Below are 22,456 nucleotides of genomic sequence, written 5' to 3'. Positions count from 1 at the left end.
TCGATGAAACCCAAAGCGGCCTTAGAGACATACCCCTCCAACTCGGAGAATAACTTGTTTTTTTTTGTATTTGTGCACCATGATGGTTTTGCTCCTCCCAAAACTCCCATGTATCTCAACGAATTGGTTTTTCAACATTTTGTCTATTTCATCCCAGCATGATGCCAAATCTCCCACACTACTCCTCAAGTATCTTTTCAATTGTGCATGAGCCGATTCAACAATGTTGGTGCTCCTACACCCTAGATGCAAGTATGTATTCGTCCATGCCCTCACAAAATGCTTCTTAAGGGGCAAAACGGTTTCCTCAACATATTTAACAAACAATGGAAACGGTCTGCATACCTCATCTTTGAATGTCAATCATGCAATTGCAAATGAATCCTCCGTAGGAGAGTTAACCACATCTCTCCAAGCACTCACTATTTTCTTAACAAGCTCACATTGCTTGTCATCATCTGCTTCATTTGCTTCTTTGGCAACAACTTTTCCTTTTCCTTTTGAAGACTTGGCATTGACTTTACAATCTGTGATGCACCTAGATCTTACATTCTTCTCAATATGAAAATAGCAAAGTACATGGTCTGTTTTAGGAAGAACTTCGGCAACAGCTTTGATCAAAGCGGGGTCCCTATCGGTGACAATCACCTTAGGCATGTTGTGTTTTGAGGTCAAAAGACTAACCAACATCTCAAGTGTCCATATGAAGTTATTCTCTCTTTCAAAGGAAAGAAAGGCAAACGCAACCGAATAGGTCATTTTGGTAGAGGTGACACCAACAATCTTAAATAATGGCATTCGGTATGTAATGGTTTTGTAGGTGGAGTCCATGATCAAAACGGTGGGAAAAGTGTTGAGCATATCAATTGAATCCGGATGAGCAAAGAATAAATCTTCAAGAGTGGTTTCCTCGCTATTTGCTCTTGTGAAATAGACATACCGATGCTTCTCCAACTTTGTAATCAAGTATTGCAACTCGGTCTTGTCCTCTCTTTGCCCCTTGCGCCATCTAGTTCGTGCATTATACACTTGCTTGATGACTGTCAAACTTTCTTTGTTTTTTCCTTCAAATCCGTGAGAATATTCCTAGGCTTTGCCAAACACTTTGTCATGTCGATAACTCTTTGCTTCTCATCCCCTTTTAGTCGACCCGCAAGAAGGTGGCCGGATAACTTTGGCACCAAGTCATGGTTATGAACTCCACAAAGCATTGCAATCCACCATTTTTGTGTTTTTTTTCAAAGAAGCATTTCAACCTAAACGGACAATTGCACTTCCTTGATCCCGTGCCTTCAAGCTTCGGTTTCTTCCTCGTCTTAGGTGGCTTGTATTCACCACTCCTCTCACATTGCATCGTCATGTATGGCGCTATTGTACTAGATTTATCTATAGAAATAGTAAATCCCGCCCTAGCTGCTTGTCGACGAACCCAACCAAGCAATTCTTCTCGATCTTTCCATCTCTCATTTGTTGTAAAAAATGAACCGGTGTTTACTTGAATAACACGAATACCGGTAGGTACCGGTTTAGGCTTCTCTTCAAAGTTACCGGTAGGTACCGGTTTTGCTTGATTGTGAAGTATGTGAGCTTCAACTTGAAAAGGAATTTTCACTTTAAACTTCACTTCATTGGTTGGTTTGCCTACGCCGAAACCTTCACCGGAAGCTTTGGTTTTGCCCGGTTTTAGCTCAACGCCATCCTCCGCCACATTTTCAACCATGCCACTCAATGTCTACTCAATAAAAAAAACAAAGAAAAAATAAATAAATGACTTGTGCGGCAAGCAAAGTAAAAAAAACAGGAGGTGCAAAATTTCAAAATCTGGGCAACACACTAGCGTGAGTTAACTCACGCTAGTGTTATCTTCCTGCGCAAGTTAACATGCGCAACACTTACAACTAGCGTGAGTTAACTCACGCTGAACCCTACCCCCTACTGAAAAAAATGACGTGACAGGCACAAAAAACAGGAAAATAGAATGAGTTTTGGGGATACATTACCTGTTCTTTGATGCTTGATGAGCGTAGAAACTTGCTTCCTGACGATTTGCAATGATTTGGAGTTGAGATTATGACCCAAAAATTCGCACTTTTTAGGTTTTTGGAGGTGGAGGAAAAGAAAAAACGGTGCTTTGTGCTTGCATGCTGAGTTTTGAACGAAACATAGTACTTTGCGTGAGTTAACTCACGTTACGTGACTTAAGTCACGTAATGCGCCACGCATGTTAAGTTGCGTAGGGGCAGTTTGGTCTTTTACTTTGGGAATGAGCGAAATCATTTGGGTAAAGAGCAGAATTCTATATTATTGATGGCAAGATGCAACCTTCATGTAGTTTCATTCAATATAATGGCTTTGATTTTTGTATGTTTAATTAAAGGAAAATGTTAACGAGTGTCTCCGGGGCACTGGTTAAGGAACCTAAAAGAAGAAAGTGAAAATAAAAAAAGACACTTTTTAATCTTTTAATGCATTGATTACACAGCTTTCAAGACAAATATTACAATATTTGCTTCCTTAACCAGTGCTCCTGGGGCAATGGTTAACAAGACCCTTAATTAAATTCTTTGGTTAGGTACAAACTAAATCTTGAATCATGAAGCCTAAAATATGACTTTTATAGGTTGTATTGCCTAAAACCGTGTCTCAAAATTTCTTTGGTACCTTTGTTTTTGTGAGATAAAAGATGTGCTAAAATACACAAATTTGTATGCTCCCAAGCCAAATTAGGCCAATTAAGAAGAAAAAAAGTCAACAATTGCCTATGATGATGTGGCTCCTACTTACTTCATTTCTACACATACAAAATACAAAAAGTAATTTGACCATAGCTAATTTCAAAGCAAATTCCATTGAGACTTTTATATAGGTGATCCTATCTTCTTCATAACTAAGACAATGATTTAATCGGAGTCAGGTCGATAAATGTGATAGAAAACCATTATGTGTCTCATAAGATGTGTAAACAATAGATCAAAGAGTAATAGTATATGTTTATTCACAGTTTTACCGAAAAGATCTAATTGAACATATCTAGGTAAAACCATGCATACAAAACTATTTGTTTTTTCTTGTTGGCAAAGAATAGATTTTAAGGGTAATACAAACAACTATACTAGTAATTAATGATAAAAAAAACAGGTTAAGGTAATAATTTAGATAATTACTCAAACTTTAGATAACTTTGAAATATAAACCATCAAGTAGCTAAATTTTTCTTCAAAAAATCATTATGTCAACTATTTTCTTGTGCTGCATTCCAACTCTCCTGGTTTGGTCAATTGTGGATAAGATGAAACGACAACGATTAGGACTTCATTATTAATAAATATAACTTATGTGGATGTTAACTCTTGGATTCTTACCAATTCCACATAATACTGATTAAAAAGATTAACGTGATTAGTGACATATTGATTCGTTTCACACAAATATATACAAAATTATTTGACACTAGTCTTCTATCCTCCCCCACTAGATGCACGTTTAGATAAGTTAGCAAAGTAAAGATTTTAGGTGAAATAAATAAAGTGCTTTAAATTTAGTTCTTAAACAAATGTTACTTTAGTTAAACTTTGTTGAAATGTTTGTTATAACTTTATGGATAAATTACTATGTGAGGGAAGGGCTAAATTGTCATTTTAATTCAGTGTTCTTTGAGGGTCTAACGCGGTAACAGAAATGATAAGGAAAATTGTCAACTGTTGCCTACCAATATTGGTGTTGGTGACAAGTATGGTTTGAAGTTTGAACATGAAAATGATTTGTCCAAAAAAAAAATAAAACAAAAAAGAAGACACAACTTTAAAAACAACGACTTAGTCAAAAAGTACCACGATTTTCCATTTTCTTTTTTAGTCTTACGAGTTTGTGAAAATATATTTGATTTTTATGTCTAGTTGCACCTAGATTGATACTAAGATCTTATCATTTAGATATTTATATAAGTATTTTGTTTTTGGAGATAATATCATTGATTAGATGTACTATGTAAAATAATAGATTGTTAAGTGATTAGTTCAAAGTTATGAATAGAGATTAGCCGCTATTAAACGACAATGCGATATGAAAACCATTTTGTACACAACACTAGAAACGTGAAACTCTTTCAATTCAATGTCATTTCATGTAAAAGTTAATAAAATATCGAGCATTTGGATAATATTACTATTACTATTTACCATATTAAATTCCATTTGAGTAACCTACGCAGTGTTATAAATATTGAATTTGACAACGCAATCGATTCAATTTTGAATGGATCTAAAGAGAGAGTAAAAACACAATAAAAATATGTGAAAGAGTTGTCCAAAAATTATCCTAAAATAGTTGTACAAACATCATTTTTAATCATGTATGTATAGTATATGGTTTGATTATTTTAACATCTTGATTGTAGTTTTGGCTTATTTTGAGTGGTTTAGAGCGGTTAAACTATGACTAAGAGATCTCATCGATTCATTGTTTGCTTAAGTTTTACAAACATTGATTCTAAATATTTGAAAGAAACACATAACATGGGAGTTGGTGATGATGAAAGGTTGTACGTCATGCTACACGCGGTTGAATATTTACGTTGCATTTTAAGAAAACAAAGTGGCTTGCTTGCTTGCTTGCTTTAATGCTATTTGTCCAATCCCACTTCATGAGTATTTTCTATTTCTAGGGTTGAAGAAGTGAATAGGAATATATTTGGAGTGCACTATTATTAACCATTTTAGTGTCTAAATAAATGCTTATATATCTAGAAATAGTTGTGCACGCCATCGAGTTTTCATTATAAGCAAAATTTGTTTGATTATACTAAATTAGGGTCAAAGACTACTTTAGGTGCTCAAACTTTTAGTTGGGAATGTGTTGTGAACTCATTTATAAAGTTTTTAAGAGATTAAATTGGGTTTCACATTTTCTCCACAATGATTAAAATGAGTCTTTCTTAAAATGGTATTTTTCTGAAAATTCGTAATATAATAATAAAATTATTCAAAAACTTAAATAATTTCTTTATAAAATGCAATTTTGATCCCTATTTTAGTCAAACCTCAATTTTGATCCCTCTATTTTTAATTGCGCATTTTTTTGTTCTTTTATTTAAGAAATTTTGATCAACCCATAATTTTGACTATCCAATTTGATAATGTGACGATAAATTGTTTACATCGGTCTCCAAGGATTATTTATATCGATCTTCTTTTGATTGTATATACTTGGTCACGACTCAATTAAACACTCTACTTTTGAAGACACTCTGCAATTAGATCATTCTATTTCATGTGAGGTCGTTTATAATTTATTGTCATGTCAAAGTATATTTTTAATATGGCGTTGCGTTTAACGAAATCCAAAAAAAAAAAATACCATGTCAATGTAGAAACTATATTTTCCGACTTCTCTTTTTTCACGATCATTACTCATTGAAACGCACGTTTGATGACAATCAAATCAAACAGGTCAAAAATCAATTTCTACATCTCAAGAATCACTTATGAACCAAAAATACACTTACTTACCTCTAGACGGTTGATTGTAGGCGTGAAGATTAAGGATGGAAAAAAGATAAGATGGGCAGTGAAGCGTTTCCATTTGCAATTTGCACCGGCCACATTGGGCATCTATGTCATTTGCTCCCATATATAGTAGTTAGAAACAGACAAGTTGAAGGTAATAATATCAAGAAATTTAGTTAACTAATATGTGAATTTCCCACTTACTTTCCACTTCATGTTTCCAGAAGCTCTTATTACAGTTTCTTTTTCGTACATTTTTTAGATGTTTTTTACTAAAAATATATACTATTGTTTTGTTATAATAAATTTTAAGAAAATTATGGATACGAGGATAATATGATTTATTTAGTTAAGAACCATGACAAAAAATACATGAAAAAATTTACTTAAATTTTGTCCAACAAATAAATAGGCATCCTTAATTGAGAATAATGATATTTAGTATATTTGTATCATTTTTTTTATCGGGTTGCTTTTAACTTACTACGTCCAATATTTTTAATAAACTGGATATTATGAAGATTAAGTCTTCGAGTTTGTAGATATTACCAAAAAAATAAGAAATATTTGAGTTGGATATGGTATAATTTGTCAAAGTAATAAAGAACTGTGTATTAGAAAATACTCCAACATCTATTTCATTTTTAAAGTTGAATTTTAACTCAAAATCACTAAGATAAGATGCTCCATGATTATAATATACGAAAACGCTGTATCTTTATCTAAATATTTAAGACATTAAATATATATTTTTTGACAGAATAAGACATTAAGTATATAAATCATTTCTCTTATATATTTAGCATTACTTCATTCATAGTTGATGTGAGATTAAGCGTGAGCCTAACAATCTCTAATTCAAGATTAAGTCTCCCACATATGGTTGTTATTACCAGCCGAACATCTCTTGACTACACTGTCAGGAAGACTTTTGATAAAGGGATCCAATATTAGGATCTCACTCCCACTCTTCCATCAAGTTGAATAAGCGCTCTTATTGAATTATCGAAACAAATCAAACAATTAATATTTATCGACTAATTAAAATATTAAATTATTTTCTTTCTACTAAAACAACTATAGACATTCCTTTATGCTGAAAAAATGATTGTTCCGCTCCTTCCATAATACTTAAAACCAGAGTAATTTTTATTGGTGGTGTCCGGAGTTCAAATTCAAATTTTGCATATATTATATATTGTCATTACCGACGAGTTAAGTGGGAACAAACTATTGAGTAAATTTGCCCAACATTAAACGATCTTTATATTATTTTATGAGTAATGATATTTTGACATCCATTTGATGACAACTTTGTTGACAACTTTGTTTTTCTCACTTCTTATTGGTCAAAAACAATAGAAAGAGAAAAAGGAAGAGAGAGGATAACAACATCATGTGAGTATAAGAGAGAAAGTTGTCCAAAAGTTGTCAAAAAGTGGTTGTCAAAATATCATTTCTCTCCTTAAAAAAAAAAAAAAATATATCATTTCTCTTATTTTATTGTTCCTATATCTATCTACGTATCGTTTCCAGAACGCGCCTCATATATTTATTTATGTATTTATCCTATTCGTTGATTTTCACCAAACAAAACACAAACAAACAAAAAAATATTGATAATATATGAATGAGGTTGCCTTGTTATAATCTCTCTCACTTGGTCAAAAGCTTTAGCTAACTTTCCTTCTCTCTTTTCTTCTTCTTCAATCCATTTTCTCAGCTTCCTTCTACCAACAAATATTTGCTTCACTTTCTTCATTTCTAGCTACATCATTCAGGTTCATACAAATATTTCTATATCTATATATCTTAGTTTTTTTCATTACAAGTTTTTACTCTTCTTTATTTTTGCTTCAAATTATTCCTTCTTAATTAAAACAAGTTTTGGATTCTCCAACATGGTTTTTGTTTAACCTTTTTACTATCTCTGCTTTTTTTTTTTTTTTTTGTATTTGGATTTTGAAACAATATATATCAATATGTCTCTGTTTTTAATCTTTTTGTTTTGTCTTAAAATAACGTTGTTTGTTTGTTACCATGTAGATTCTTCCTATGCTAAACACAAAAACATGGTCATAGGTTTCATCAAAATTGTTTTTATTTTATTTTTTTAATTTTAACTTGTTTTATTTTCAGCAGTTATTTTTTCTGGCTAGAATAATAAATATATCATGTTAAGAGTATATATTTTGTCAACTTTATAGAAATTCATCATTGTTTTGTGAAATATAATTTAAAAGTTAGTTATGTCTTGAGAATATTTGATCAATATGAAATTTTTTGTTTTTTGAGCATTATCATTTATTTCAAAATTCAAAAAATTTCATTTGGTTAAGACAATTGGATGATGATCCAGCTAGTATAAATATAATAATTATTTTTGATGATGTTTTTTGCTATGTTAAGATGAATATTTTGTCAACCATGTCCATTAATGTTTTAACCAAAATTATCAAATAAATTTTATCAAAAAGGATGTTTGATTATGAATTCTTCTTACTTTACAAGTAAGATTATAGTTACTGTTTTAGTATGCTCAAAATCTTAGTGCAGGATTGTTACATCAGTTTTCTTCAATTTCAATATAAAATCTTCTGTGAATTGAAAATAATTATGAAATAGTTTATTCATGAGAGTCTCATTCTGTGAAATACTAAACTTGAATTGCATTTATTTAGTATGTTTCTGTCATTCTTTATATAGATCGGTTGTTTGTAACCGAAAGGAACTTCTAATGTTGTTATCTGCTTTTGTTTATCCTATCTCAGCAAAGGCGTCGTTGAAGATTCGGCTAAATTTCATCAGTGAACAACTTGATCTATTATACTCTTTCGATAAGGTATGTAGAAAGAAAAAAAACCTGGTTAATGGATTGCAGAATTTATAGCGTTTTCGTGGCTGATCTTTTTCCTGTTTTGTGTACAGACTGAAATTTTATGTGAGCTGATTGAATAGAACGCAAACTATGTCATTGATTATATCTCCGGAGTTGGCTGATGCGTCGTATGGGAATGCCAAGCTATACTCATTAAAGGGAGCCGATGTTACTCCTGGCTTGTCCTCCCATGATTTTGCTCCTGATAAGCATAGAAGCATGTACATGAATGATTCTTACTCGAGTGAGAGTTACGAAAAGTACTTCCTTGATTCACCTACAGAGGAACTGATAGAACCGTCTAGTTCTGGGATATCAGGAAATTCTGTTCATGCTGATGGTGATTCTTCGTACCAGCTCAGAGCTAATTCAGGAGGTTCTATGGTTACTGATAACCAGTTTGAAACTTATGTTTCGTCTACAAGGCAGCGTGATGCATATCAGTCCAATTTTGAATCAGATTTCTTGGAAAGTGAAAGCCCTGATTGCTTTGAATTTGACGGTGATATGCGATTGAAAATACAAGAATTGGAGAAGGCATTGCTTGGTGACAATAATGATGAGTGTGATGACGATGAGGAAAACATGTTTAGGACTGTTCAGAGCATGGAGATTGATCCTGACTTTGCTGAGTGTGCCAATCCCATTCAGAACAAGTCGCATCATGACTCGCCAAAGGAATCTTTGTCCTCAGATTCAAATCTTAGTAGCACCAGTAGCACCAAAGAAATATCACAAAACTTTCCTCGGACCCCGAAACAATTACTCTATGAATGTGCTAGCGCACTTTCAGAAGGAAATGAAGTAAAAGCCTCAGCTATGATCGATGATCTCAGGCAGTTGGTTTCAATTCAGGGAGAACCTTCGGATAGAATTGCAGCCTACATGGTGGAAGGACTTGCGGCTCGTTTGGCTTCATCGGGGAAATGTATTTATAAAGCTTTGAAATGCAAGGAACCTCCGTCTTCTGATCGTCTAGCAGCAATGCAGATACTATTCGAGGTGTGCCCATGTTTTAAGTTTGGATTTATTGCTGCTAATGGTGCTATCTCTGAGGCTATTAAAGATGATAAGAAGGTTCACATTATAGATTTTGATATCAACCAAGGAAGTCAATATATAACCCTGATACAAACACTTGCTTCTAGGCCAGGGAAGCCACCTTATGTGAGATTGACCGGTGTTGATGATCCCGAATCCGTGCAACGATCTGTTGGAGGCCTAAGTATCATAGGTCAAAGACTTGAAAAGCTAGCAGAAGTACTCGGATTGCCATTTGAATTTCGTGCCGTAGCATCAAGGTCTTCAATTGTTACTCCATCAATGCTCAACTGTCGTCCCGGGGAAGCTCTTGTGGTGAACTTTGCATTCCAGCTTCATCACATGCCCGATGAAAGTGTATCAACGGTAAACGAACGAGACCAGCTTCTCCGCATGGTTAAGAGCCTTAATCCAAAACTTGTAACAGTTGTGGAACAAGATGTGAACACCAACACTTCCCCCTTTCTCCCAAGATTTGTTGAAGCCTATAATTACTACTCTGCTGTGTATGAGTCACTCGACGCCACTCTTCCGAGAGAGAGCCAGGATAGGTTGAATGTTGAAAGGCAATGCTTGGCGAGGGACATTGTCAATGTCATTGCGTGTGAGGGCGAGGATAGAATAGAACGGTATGAAGTCGCCGGAAAATGGAGGGCAAGGATGAAAATGGCTGGATTCACTTCATCACCAATGAGCACAAATGTGAAAGAAGCAATTAGAGAACTCATTAGGCAGTACTGTGACAAGTACAAGATAGTAGAGGAAATGGGGGGACTTCATTTTGGGTGGGAAGACAAAAACTTGATTGTTGCTTCAGCATGGAAGTGAAAATGACAACCCTTTTTGGTAGAGTTAATAGTCATTTTGGTCCTTGAATGCGAGTCATTGTCACTATAGTCCATGAATGTTTGAAAATTACAAAACCATACCTGAATGTGTTTTTTATTAGTATTTGGTTCTCGTATGTGTCTTTTGTTAATTAGTTTGATCCTGAGATGTGTCTTTTGTTAGTCAATTTGGTCCACAAAATTACTAACAGAAGACATACTCAAAAATGTTTTTGTAATTTCGATAGTTTCAAGGACTGTGGTGACATCGCATCACATCGACCAAAAATGACTCTTCACTTCTTTTTGTTATATAGACTCTTTTGGCATTTGGTTGTTTGTTTAGTCCATTTATGTATTTAGGTGTGGTCCAGAATATACATATCAGATGTATACTAACGTGCAATATTAAAGCTGATATGAACTTTCATGTGACACTGTATTGTAGTATATGACAACATAAAACAGCTATGCTTAGGCTTGTAATTACATTGTTGCTTGCTTGTTTACCTTAATTTTGCATTTCTTCTGTTGGGTAATTTGTTCCCATCAGGATGTCACGTTGTGATAGTTGTATCTAACTTAGGTGTGTTTGGATATACAACAATAAAGTCTTACGATATAATTAGTGTATAAGATATTTTTATAAACAAAATTAGAAATGGTATGATAGAGCCAGATTAGTTGAGTCAAAATATTGACTATGGACAAATACACTATTCAAGGATAATCATTACAAAAGTATGTGTCACCTTAGTCAATCATAATTGAAGTTTGAAAATTGTACCTAACTGTTGTGTTCAATGTGGTAAGAACTTGTTCGAACACAAATGTTGCGACAATCTGTCAAACAGCAATTTTCTTTTGCCACTTTTTTCAAACATCTTCCAGTAGATTTTGCTTCTTTTTGGTTCTTAAAAAAATGGGTCATAGAAATTTTCATCATCTATCTCGGATTCTGGTGCCATAATCAAGGATTAGGTTGAATTTGTTAAGGCACAAACCAATGAAATTTTGGCTCCGTCTTTAGCCAGTTTCTATCTTTTTGATTAAGTTACAACGTGTATTAAACATTTAATCATTAATAAAATGGATTGATCTTGCTTTTGTAAGATAAAAGGTAGTGCTTAGAAATATTTTATAAAACTATTTATAGAAGCAAATAACATAGTCCGACATACTCAACAATGCAAGTCAATTCTTTTCCAATCACCACTGTTGGTGCTCAAAAGCCGCACATTAAATGTCCCCGGTAGAAATATTGCATTATATATGCAAAGGTCGGGGTTCGAAACATCCCATTTACTGACGTTGAAAGATGGATTTCTAGCCACTATTTCTACTTGATCAAGAAGTCGTATATTAGATTATTTACAAGATATGCAAAATCAAAAATATCACAATAAACTGAACAGATTTAAATTAACCAATTGTAAATCTGGTATGAAGGAAAATAACAGTGAGCCACAAATGTGAATGCATAAAACAATGAATAATTTTAGGGGAATAAAACATAATCATCTACAACATTAAGGACTCATCAAAATTTTCATGATATCGTTCACCCATTTAGAGCTCTTGCCATGTGACCTAACAAACATATACATTTAGAACGTTAAGAATCAAAATTATGGCTGATCGCCGCAAGTTATAAAAATGAACTGAAGTTCATTTTGCATTCTTCTATAATCAGTGTTTTACACCTACAAAACACAAGGCTACTTCAGCTCTAGCCTGAAACTCTCCCAAGCTTTCCAAAATCTTCTCACGACCAAAATTACTTTCACCCTCCTCTGTAAGCATTTTCCTCAACCTTTGAAAAAGAAGTAAAGAAGTGTTAAAAACAAGTGGGGTTCACTTCATATTGTTTTGGAATCATGATATGTTAATATGCGACAACGCTATGCAATTTGTTGACAACTCGACATTTATGTGTGTAATCAAGTACGCAAATCAACAAGTCCAGTGTAAAAAAGGGTCCACAAGGAAACAATAAATTGCATAAAAAAATCTGCCAGTCGAAACTGACTCCTGTTGATGAAACTTCTGAATTTATCTATACAGAGACTAGTGTATACCCAGTTGAACAAATATCTATACAAAAACTGAACTGGGAAATATTTATATCCTTCTGGGGTTAAGCATTAACTTACACCTAGATTACTGTAAGGTGAAAAATGTATAGCAGTAAAAAGAAAACAAATATATTTGGACATGAAAAAGGCATGCATATCTTACCTGCGAACAACTGCCGTGTCTCCATGACCAGAGCAAACTATCATCATCGCATTAGTTGGTAATGATTTATACAGTTTATGAATTCTAACATCCATGCGAGCAACAATTTCCTTCAGTTCAGCAGATATGTTCGACTTGGGCACTTTCCCTTTCGAAGAACTCTTCTGACATGTATTTAATGCAATCATCTCTGCAAGTTTTGTATTTAAGCTTTCTGAATCCTCAGCTTGTTTCTTCAAGTATGAGTGTAACTCTGAAAATTGAGTCCAAATAAAATGCACCTTTTCATTCTTCAACTGAAACAGAAAAGGCAAGAAATAAGTAAAGACCGTTTGTAACAAAACAGAAAAGGCAAGCAATAAGTAGAGACCATTGTAACTCTTTATAAAAAAGAAGCCACTTGCAATTTGCAAACATAGGCTTGTTTTGGATTGGCTTGTTTGAGCTCATATACTCTACTGATATAAACACTTGTGAGACTGCTTAGAAGAGCTTAAGGAAACAACTAATGATACGTCCATAAGCTGTTTTCAGCTAATTTTCATAAACTCCAAGATAGATTATGAAAACAACTTATAACTTATATAAAACAATTTGACTTTATTTAATCTTTTGTTATAAAATTAGTTTGTGCATAAGAACTTATAAGATAAGCGGTTATAGACATGTAAGACATCTATTACCTCCTTGATGGTTTTTGAAAGTGCTTCTTCATCAGATGTCACCGGAATTGCATTAGAGGACTCAGAGGCAAATCGTTTTACTATCGATATGTCATCAATCATTGAAGAAGTCTTGCCAGACTCGCCCAAAATGGAAAGGAGCTTTTTTCGCGTAAAGGATGGAGCAGCGCCAAAGCCAGGTCCTGTTTCAAGAGTAAATGCCGAGAGCATGTCAAAGCGGTTATGCAAACAACATGGAAAACCATGTGAATATATAGGGATATTACAAACACATAAAACAATAAATAAACAAAAATCAAAATGGATGAATCGTAATTCGTACAAAATTGTCCATCATACATAAAATACTGAAAACGTAGGTGACAAGCACGATTAAGCAAAAATGTATGGGAATAAAGCTTCCTTAAAGATAATTTATTGAAGCGTGTCAATCCAAACAGTAGTTCAAAATTGTGATATAACTTATACTTAATATTACTTAAATGAGCCAAAATTTATTGCTTAATATATCAGACATGGCTATGTGATATTGACTATAAGAATATATATTTCTATTAATAAAAAAATAAGACAACTACACATGATAGAAACTGTATAAAATTAAGAGTCCATTGTTACTAACTTCAAATTCCAAAATTGAAAAGTATAGGTAAGGATACATGTCTATATTTCTAAATACAGAATCAGATAAACAAAGATTTGAAATTGGACAGGAATAATGAAAACCGTAAATCCAATTGTACCCAAGACATGCTTCCCTGTGACACAAATAATAATATTTTATGATCGTCTTCTACATTTTTTATTATTAAAAACCTAATATTAAAGAAGAAAAAAAACTACCCAATGCGAGACTCTACCATCTTTTACACAATAGGTGCTACTTCAACATTCTCTAATCCTTTCATTTGTAATCCTATATTGTCTTGGGACCACTCATCCATCATAACACCATCTAAGCACTGCAACTTGTTTTCTTGTTGGCTTTGTACTGCCAAATACACAATATCACAACGTTTGAGTTGTTTAAACATTTTCCTTTACACTTGAGGTGATAACTCAGTGGTAAGAGCTCAGCCTTGTAACCTCAAGGTACTGAGTTCAAATCCCCTGGGGGACATTTCTAAAATGGCCACCAGTGCCACTTTGATTAATAAAAAAAAAAAATCAACTTTATCCACGCTATTTGAATACTTTGGTTGCTCCCCTATTGATCTGTCATTTTGTACGATGGACCAAAATTACTCAAATCATGACTCTAATTTTCACATCTACTGCCAAAATTACTATGACTCTCATTAAACTTACATTTGAGATAACTCGGATAACTTCTATTCAAGTGTAAGCCAAGTGCTTCCAAATTTTATCTCCACAGTTCTAACTTTTCATTTATTATCTCTTGACTTTCTAACAGAACTATATCATCTGCAACAATCATGTATGTGGCACTACCTCTTGGAATTAACAAAAATATCACTTCAAAAATAGATCCCAGAAAAATATGCATTTGATGTTATTCGATCTGAATTTATAGCAAAAAGTAATCTGCTTTTCAAAGTAAAGCCAAACAATATAAAACTAATATGAAAGATGAAATAACGATGGTGCATTTTGTACATATATAAAAAATAAAAATAAAAATATGAATGGTAAAAGGTCTCTAGATAAGATCGGTTTGAGTCCAAATCAAAAACAAATTCAGAATTAAAAGATTTTATATTGAAACTGCATATGTACGAAAACCACAATTAGTTAAGTAACTTCCGCACAGCTTGCAGAAATAATGCGTGTAGAAAAATTACTTGCCATTTCTGATCTTCAATAGTGCCAATTCCATGGTAGCCCTAGCATCTTCGACGCTGTCATGTCCATCGCCCGATTGTTGTATCTCCCTAGAAAGAAATCTTTTAGTAAGAAACCGTAGAGCACTTTTATGGGAAGACCCTCGGGGGTGTTTGTATAATACTGCTGTGTCAATGACCAAGTCGTGTGATATCTTCAATGCTAATAAATCATTTTCCAAAGAATGCCCAACAAGAATAGTTTCTTTGTAAACCAGTTTTTGAAACTTTTCCTGAACATCGGAAGCAATTAAAGTTATGTCAGCAAAACATATAGTTCAAACTGAAATAGCTCAGCAATGTAACAGCAATTTTTTCCAAAAATAGATCAAGACAATTCATGCAACACAACCTGAATGTCTGTCAAACTTGTCGTCACTCCATCTAACATCTCGGCAGTTATTCCACTAAATCTGCACCACATCAATATTACTAACTGCCGGCAATTTTTGTTCAAGTAGAAAGAAAAGATCATATGGGGGGAAAAATATTCTCATCATTTTCTTTTAGTTTTATTTTCAAATATAAAGTTATAAATATAGAGAAACGCTACAAATATAAATTCACCCAGCACACATATAACTCAAAGTGGGCAGCAAAATTAGAAGAAAACAGCTCACCTTGTATTGTAATCAGTGATAGGATTTGAAGGTTTAACCAATTCATCTAACAAAACCTGAAAAGGTAAAATTTAATGGTTACAAATATCTGGAAAACAGTGATAATTTTGTTGTGTTGGCCAAGTCTCACTATGTAAAAAGGTTAAACTGGCTCTTAAACTTGTAAGCGAGAACGAATACAGAACACCCAAAACAGAAAATCAATCCAATAGCATGGAATTTTTTTCCGAATGGGAATTTTTCCTCCAAGGCCTTAAGAAAATTAAATGATAAAATTATGGATTTAGTACTGTTACAGTAGAGTTAGCACAGGTCTGTGATGTTTGTCGAAAACCAAAACACTCAGCTTCCTCTCCGGGTGATATGCTACAACCTTTGCTATCCCTTCTTAAATTTGGCAGGACAATTATAATGAATTTGTCACAGGTCTTCCTAAGTTTCTAAGTTATATTTTTTTCAGGTTTCCCTGCCAAAGGGATTAGAAGTGTAGCAGGATGATGAGGTGGAACCTGACGATGTAATTGCCAACATGAAAGTTACTATGTCTGGAGAGACAACATCACAGTAGCCGGGTTGGTGAGCATAAGGACATTGAAAGAGTTTCAAGCAGGAGGTTCCGGGTTTGATCACGGAAAGTGGAAACTAACAAAATCACTAATTAATAACATTTGCCTAAAAAAACAGTAGCAGGTTAAATGATAAAACCCAGTGAAAATAGACACAGAAACTAACATAAGATTAAAAGTTGATTAGTGATAATAATTTATTGATTTTTTTTTAAATGCATATTCATACTAAAATAAGTAATCCATCGTACATAATACAAAAAATCAGATCAACAAAGAAACCAGTGAGTACCTGTCCTTTGACATCCACCAGAGTAACTCTTGTTAGCTCAAACCCCTCGCCTGTTATGCACTATGCATAAAAAAGAAAACAAATGAAAAACAGACAAAGCAGAGAATGAGATTGACCAAGATTGCTATTTTTAAATAAAAATTGACCAAGATCACATTAATACAGAATACCAGATAAAATTTTCATTAATACATTTGTACAAATATATAGAAAATTAAGTTATACAAGATATTGTGTATTCCAATAAAAACTGGGTTAATTCAACTTAATTCCATGAATATGAAATTAATCCAGTAGCATTTAGTTTTGCTTAAACAAGTAACACTTCGTGTATCAACAGCCAATCCCAATTAATCATGCTATTTTGCATTCAGAAAAACAAGCTGATAGCAATGATAAAAAAAGAAGTAAAACAATGGAAGACAAATAACTCATTATCTCATTTTAGATACTCAGATTAGATGAGGGTTGTAAAAAAAGTTAAGCTTCATAGCCAGTTAATGCGGCGTACAATAAACGCAGATGGTCCTGCCCTTTGATAAACCTTGTCATGGTATGATCTTTGCTAATAATTTATTTTTCACATTGAGAATTTGAAAGAAACCTGTATTTTATCCCACTAAGATGATGACACACGATCTACCAATTTAAAAAGTGTATTCTCACTTTCATAAGCAAATACTCTAAAGCAGGAATATCACAAGGGTCTTGCTAACAGGTGCCCTAAGGGCATTGGTTCAGGATTCCATAAAGGGAAATTTTATCTTGAAAATACAAGTTACTACTTTTAATTTCTTAACCAGTGCCCTTAGGGCACTCATTAGCATTCTCCATATCATAATATGAGCACATTTCCCTAAACAGAGAAATTCACTCCTCTTACTGATAAAACGTTGAAATTTTATCAATATCATCATTACCAGTAATTTTATTAAACCAAACAGATATTGATTGACTTACCATTTCACAGTCAACTGCTAACATCTCAATATAGGGAGACCCCGGAGGAGCAGGAAGAGTAGAAACAAAACCTGTACGAAATTGGCAGAGAAAAACTGTTTAGTATGCAAATGGTCATAAAAATGAACATAATAATCGGTAGCAGAATAAAAACTACCTGGCTTATTAACAGGATACTCATTCTCCTCCAGATCTCTTTCTGTTAAGGTATAGTATGTAACAGGGAAAGGTATGTCTTTAGTAAGCTCCGTAAATGATAGACTGCCAGTACCACCACGGACTTCTTCTGCACAAAGTTGTCACATGTTTCATACAGAGACCAAATTCATACTGTTATTAACTTATTGCTTTGAAATGAAACCGATACAATCATGTTTATTGCCAGCAATTTCTCCAACTTCCTATCAACCCGATCGAACCCTCCAGTTAATATTTCTTATTTAATGTACGAAGAAGGTGATCTTAAAATGAATCCAAAATTCAGAAAATATCCTACAGACCTTGTTGAGATGCCAAAGTAGATTTCTTCGTAATTGAATCGCTTTCATCCCTTTTTCTTTTCTGCTTGCATGTTAGGAGTGCGTCTATTGTCTGCATATTATCTGAGACACAACTAACCAAAAAAAGAAAAAATTGAGCGCAAGGAAACAATAACTTGAAGGAAAAAATATAACTGAATCCATTTTCTACAGACCTGAGAGCATGGACTGGTCTTGGTTTGCCACATGCTTTTTTTAAATTAGGAAGCACTTTGGACAGTGACAGGTACAAAGCTGCATCCAGGCCTGGTATATAGAGCATAACTACTTTGAGAATAAGAGGTTTATTCTGCAAATCATGAGTGTTGCATTAGTAATAATTGTAGTAAACCAGAGACTAATATGCCATATAGGGGTTAAATTTGATGGTCTAACACTACTTTGAATTGACAAGAATGATGAATCCATTTATTGACATAAAGGATTAGCTTGCTGGTATTTAATCTAAAAGGTTTTCAACCATTTCTAAGTTTAGTGACACATATAAACTCACTTTAAGAAGTATAAAGATTTTGGAAGACTTGTCTTTTTCTTATACCGACCTGATCAATGGTTAACTGTGTCTGCCCATCTAGAAAATAGTTTTAGAGTATATCAATGATGCAGCAAGAGACAACAGTATTATTGTGGTTGCAGCAGTGTTTGCAAACGCAACACACCACATATACAGTGTGTTTGACAATCACAAGAAAATCCACAACAGGTTTAACGGCCCACTTTGGAGCCTGACCCGCATATAAGTCTAAACACAAATGTTCTTCAATCTTCCTTTTTCTTTATCTAGTAAGAAGGAATTTTCGAGGGTTAGGGGGTTTTACGATAGTATTGAGTTGGTAATGAAGGAGAGATGGAATTTGAGAGGGGGACCAATGGATTGGGATTTTGAAGGCAAGTCATGATGAGTTAAATTCATTGCAAGCATAAAATAAATTCGTGCTACAATGGCTAAAATACTCATTACAACAACCACAATTCCCAAAATCGCGATGAGCTCTGCTGCAATTTAAAACATGATCTAGACAACTGACAGATAGCATGTCTGACTGTGTCATAAATCTCTCCACTGTCACCCTACAGTGGCAAGCTTGCCTCACTACCAACCAACCCATAATCTTTATTGTTGAATCACAACATAATCAGGATTACTATGATTTAGATGATTCAACATGTGATTCCAGTGACAAAAGAATACTATGTGATCTATATTGATTGGGGTGAATTCTGTTGCGAAGTTATTTATTTGGTGAATTAGGTTTGTAGATGTTTATTAAAAAAATAAAAAGGAAAAGATGATTAGTACCTTGATAAAAACCCATGATGGCATAAATCCTTCACCAAGCACCCAAGTTACTAGTCCTTGAATGTCCTGTAAACATGTCCCAGTCATGACTATTTTTTAAAATTAAAATTTCAAGTAACACAGTGTTGGTAAGAGAACCTACAACGAGACTCAAAGTTGAATTATCTTCTGACTTGAACTCAACATCTGCCTTAGCCTGCAAAAGCATAATAAGAGATTAAGCAACTCCACTCCAGTTAAATGTATATACCAATTAAACAAAAGTCCTTGAATAAAAAAACAACAAAGGCATCGCAAGGTTAAGTTATTGTAGATGGCATCATCAAACAGCATTTAAAAGACCAACTACTGCTCTGCTTATAGAAACATATCACTTTTACTGTTTTGCATTTCAATGAACAACCTACAAATAAACTTGGGGAAAATTGCACTTACCTTCTCTGACAAATGTCAAAACAGCGTACACACCCCTTCTATTTTAAAAATAAACACTCACTACCAGCCTTATTTGTTTGGTAAAATCTCACATACCTCCCCTCGTTTTTTTTTTTATTAAATTACACACAATTTCTCAATTTTTACTAATGGAGAGTATGATTTAAACATACATCAATGCAGGTAGTTGAAATTTCCCCAAACACTTAGTGATGCATAATATAAAACAGTAAATTTTTAAACAAACAAAAGGGGTAATTTCACATACGAACCTAATGGCTAATACCATAAAAACATAGAAAACAAATTTATACAGGACAGAACAAAAAACTCGGACCAAAAATGAAATTTTTACACAACCAGAAAATTGGTAACTCTCAAAGTGTTTAATCCATGTTTGGATAAACAGCTTAATTTGCAGCTTATAGCATAAACGATTATCATGATAAGCGCTTATGTATAGCTATTTCTATAACAAAAAACAAAATACAGTGAAAAAACTTTTGTAGAAACTATAAGCTATTTTCATAAGCTACCTTGGAGAACTTATGAAAATAAGCAGAAAACATCGTATAAACATGCCATAAATTGATTTCATAAGTTCTCTCAAACAGTCCATGAATGCTTATGCCAGTAGGTAAGCTCAACTCAAGTAAGCCAATCCACACAAACCCTCATGGCTTGTTTGGATTGAGTTATTTTTGAGCTTATGAAAAATACATTACGCAAATAAATAAGCTTTTATATTAATTCATAAGTTCGAACCAAAAATGTATCTTTATAAGCTGGTTTTTCATAAACTACCTTGACAATCTTATCAATAACACATAAAAGCTTATTTATTTGCATAAGTTGTTTCGCATAAACTCAAAAATAAGTCAATCCAAACAAACACTACATAAAGCATCTTTAACAAAAAAAAAATTAAAACTAACTAATCAAATAGCTATGTCGCGTAACTGAGCCTTAAGACCCGAACCAAACTCAACAAAATAAAAAAACTTTGGAACTAATTAAAAGAAAATAGGAAAATAAAAAGAAAATATACTTGGGGACCATAAACATCATAGAAATTGTTATGGGTAGAAGCATCTTCTTCTTCTTCTTCAACGGTAGATAGGGTTTTGAATTTATTCTCCGAGGAACCCATTTTCACAGAAGCTGCTGCCTGCGGCTTACTGATGGAGTGACGCGGCGGAGAGCTGAGAAAGGAGTTTTGGCAGAAAGCGGCGGTGAATGGAGGGTTGATTTGTATCACGACGTTAGCAAACATGAAAATAGTACTTGACGTGGGTTTTGTTCATAAGCACTCTTCAAAGATTTTAAATAAAAAAATGTTATTTTAATACATATAATATACATATTTTAGTTCATTTCTCATCTTTTATTTTTATATATATGGACTTCATTTTAGTCCATAAATCTTTTATTTTTAGTCCATAAATCTTTTATTTTGTTATTTTGTCAATTTATTTCATTTTTTATCAAACTATTATATAGTCTATCTTCTCAAAACACATTTCATCAAGATAATCAAGGTAAACTTACTTTCATCAAGATTATTTGGTTTAGATTTTCAAACACATTTGATCAAAGCAAAATTGCTTTTTAGATTTTGTACTATTCACATGTCTTAAGTACAAGGTTATGTGTTGTGTTGGTTACACGTTGTGCTCCATTTTTGGGATATGACATAATTGTGTTAAAATTAAGTATTATTTAGTATGAAAAATTATGTGTTGGAAAATCACAAGATTTCATAGGTTTGTTGTAGACCCATATAAATTACCAACAGAAATAAGTTGAATAAAAATAGACACGTATACAACTTAAAAAAAAAATGTCTTTGTATTAATAAATGAGTAAAAATATAGACACATGTATTAGTTATAAAAAACAAACATAGACTTTATAATATATATGAGTAAAAAATATAAGCACATGTATAAATAAATAAAAAGTAAGGGTCCATTAAACATGAGTAAAAATATAAGAATGTGTATAAATTATAACAAAATAGGTCCTCTTTATACTATAGAAGTAAAAGCATAAGCCCGTGTATAAATTACAAAAAATTAAAATAAACACCCATATTAATATATGAATAAAAATATAGGCCATGTATATCAATCAATGATATTTTTTTTTATCAAAACATTAACTTTTTTAGAAGAGATTAAAATGGAGAAAGGGTTATGCTACCCTTTTTTTGTGATAGGGGGGAATGGATTGGGAAAAAATGTTAAAAAGGACACGTAATAGTGAAAAAAAATGGAAAAGTACATTTGCATTGATGAAATATTTTAGAAGCTTAACCAAATGGTATTTTGATGAATGTACGTTTGCATTGATGATGTATATTTAAAAAGTTAAACCAAATAGTACTTTTATGAAAATACAAAAAATTGACAAAATATCACATGGCTTTGGTGATGTGCCAGCTAAATGATAGTGTAGGAAATTTCTTAGTATGTTATATATATATAAGATTGGCCAAATAAATTGTCTAATGGTTTTTTACGATAATATTACGTGTTAAAATATTAGGGTTTCGTTCAAACCCCTCACCAAAACATTTAGGGCGTTCCTTAAAAAAAAACATTTAGGGTGTAAGGATAAACAAAAGGTTGTCTATACCTAATTCAAATTATATAAGCCGAACTAGTAATTTAGGGTTTCATTCTTTATAATTTGAATCTGTCAAAATATATTGATCCAAATAGAGTTATAAC

The 22,456-nt window shown here is 33.0% G+C and overlaps 2 protein-coding genes and 1 pseudogene across 2 annotated transcripts; 1 reads left to right on the top strand and 2 right to left on the bottom strand.

The window, feature by feature from the left end:
• Window positions 1–363: 363 nt before the first annotated feature.
• On the bottom strand, window positions 364–1,743 carry LOC146953130 (putative protein FAR1-RELATED SEQUENCE 10; annotated as a pseudogene).
• A 5,419-nt stretch (window positions 1,744–7,162) lies between these two features.
• On the top strand, window positions 7,163–10,759 carry LOC146953129 (scarecrow-like protein 1). Its single transcript, XM_085707953.1, has 3 exons — window positions 7,163–7,285; window positions 8,276–8,346; window positions 8,433–10,759. The coding sequence occupies exon 3, from the start codon at window positions 8,473–8,475 to the stop codon at window positions 10,249–10,251; it is 1,779 nt and encodes a 592-aa protein (XP_085564079.1). The 5' UTR covers window positions 7,163–7,285; window positions 8,276–8,346; window positions 8,433–8,472; the 3' UTR covers window positions 10,252–10,759.
• Window positions 10,760–11,649: 890 nt separating this feature from the next.
• LOC146953128 (Polynucleotidyl transferase, ribonuclease H-like superfamily protein) lies at window positions 11,650–21,007 on the bottom strand. Its single transcript, XM_085707946.1, has 14 exons — window positions 20,773–21,007; window positions 19,432–19,485; window positions 19,290–19,355; window positions 18,145–18,278; window positions 17,951–18,063; window positions 17,608–17,736; window positions 17,451–17,521; window positions 16,491–16,550; window positions 15,633–15,688; window positions 15,365–15,425; window positions 14,978–15,245; window positions 13,172–13,353; window positions 12,489–12,784; window positions 11,650–12,063 (listed from the first exon to the last, which is right to left on the bottom strand). The coding sequence occupies exons 1-14, from the start codon at window positions 20,995–20,997 to the stop codon at window positions 11,940–11,942; spliced, it is 1,839 nt and encodes a 612-aa protein (XP_085564072.1). The 5' UTR covers window positions 20,998–21,007; the 3' UTR covers window positions 11,650–11,939.
• Between the last annotated feature and the right edge of the window lie 1,449 nt (window positions 21,008–22,456).

The sequence above is a fragment of the Medicago sativa genome, chromosome 1 (assembly GCF_051527215.1).
Source record: "Medicago sativa cultivar Bolivia chromosome 1, Bolivia_mono, whole genome shotgun sequence".
Classification (NCBI taxonomy): domain Eukaryota; kingdom Viridiplantae; phylum Streptophyta; class Magnoliopsida; order Fabales; family Fabaceae; genus Medicago; species Medicago sativa.
The sequence above is the reverse complement of the archived record's forward strand: the minus strand, read 5'-3'. Positions and strand labels throughout refer to the sequence as shown.

Bases quoted from the DNA above. Each gene is read 5' to 3' on its own strand.
- LOC146953129 (XM_085707953.1), top strand. From the start codon at position 8,473: ATGTCATTGATTATATCTCCGGAGTTGGCTGATGCGTCGTATGGGAAT.
- LOC146953128 (XM_085707946.1), bottom strand. From the start codon at position 20,997: ATGTTTGCTAACGTCGTGATACAAATCAACCCTCCATTCACCGCCGCT. The intron at 17,737-17,950 runs GTCTGTAGGATA...AACTTTGTGCAG, and splicing joins TACTTTGGCATCTCAACAAG to AAGAAGTCCGTGGTGGTACT. The intron at 13,354-14,977 runs GCAAGTAATTTT...CTCTTGAAACAG, and splicing joins ACTATTGAAGATCAGAAATG to GACCTGGCTTTGGCGCTGCT.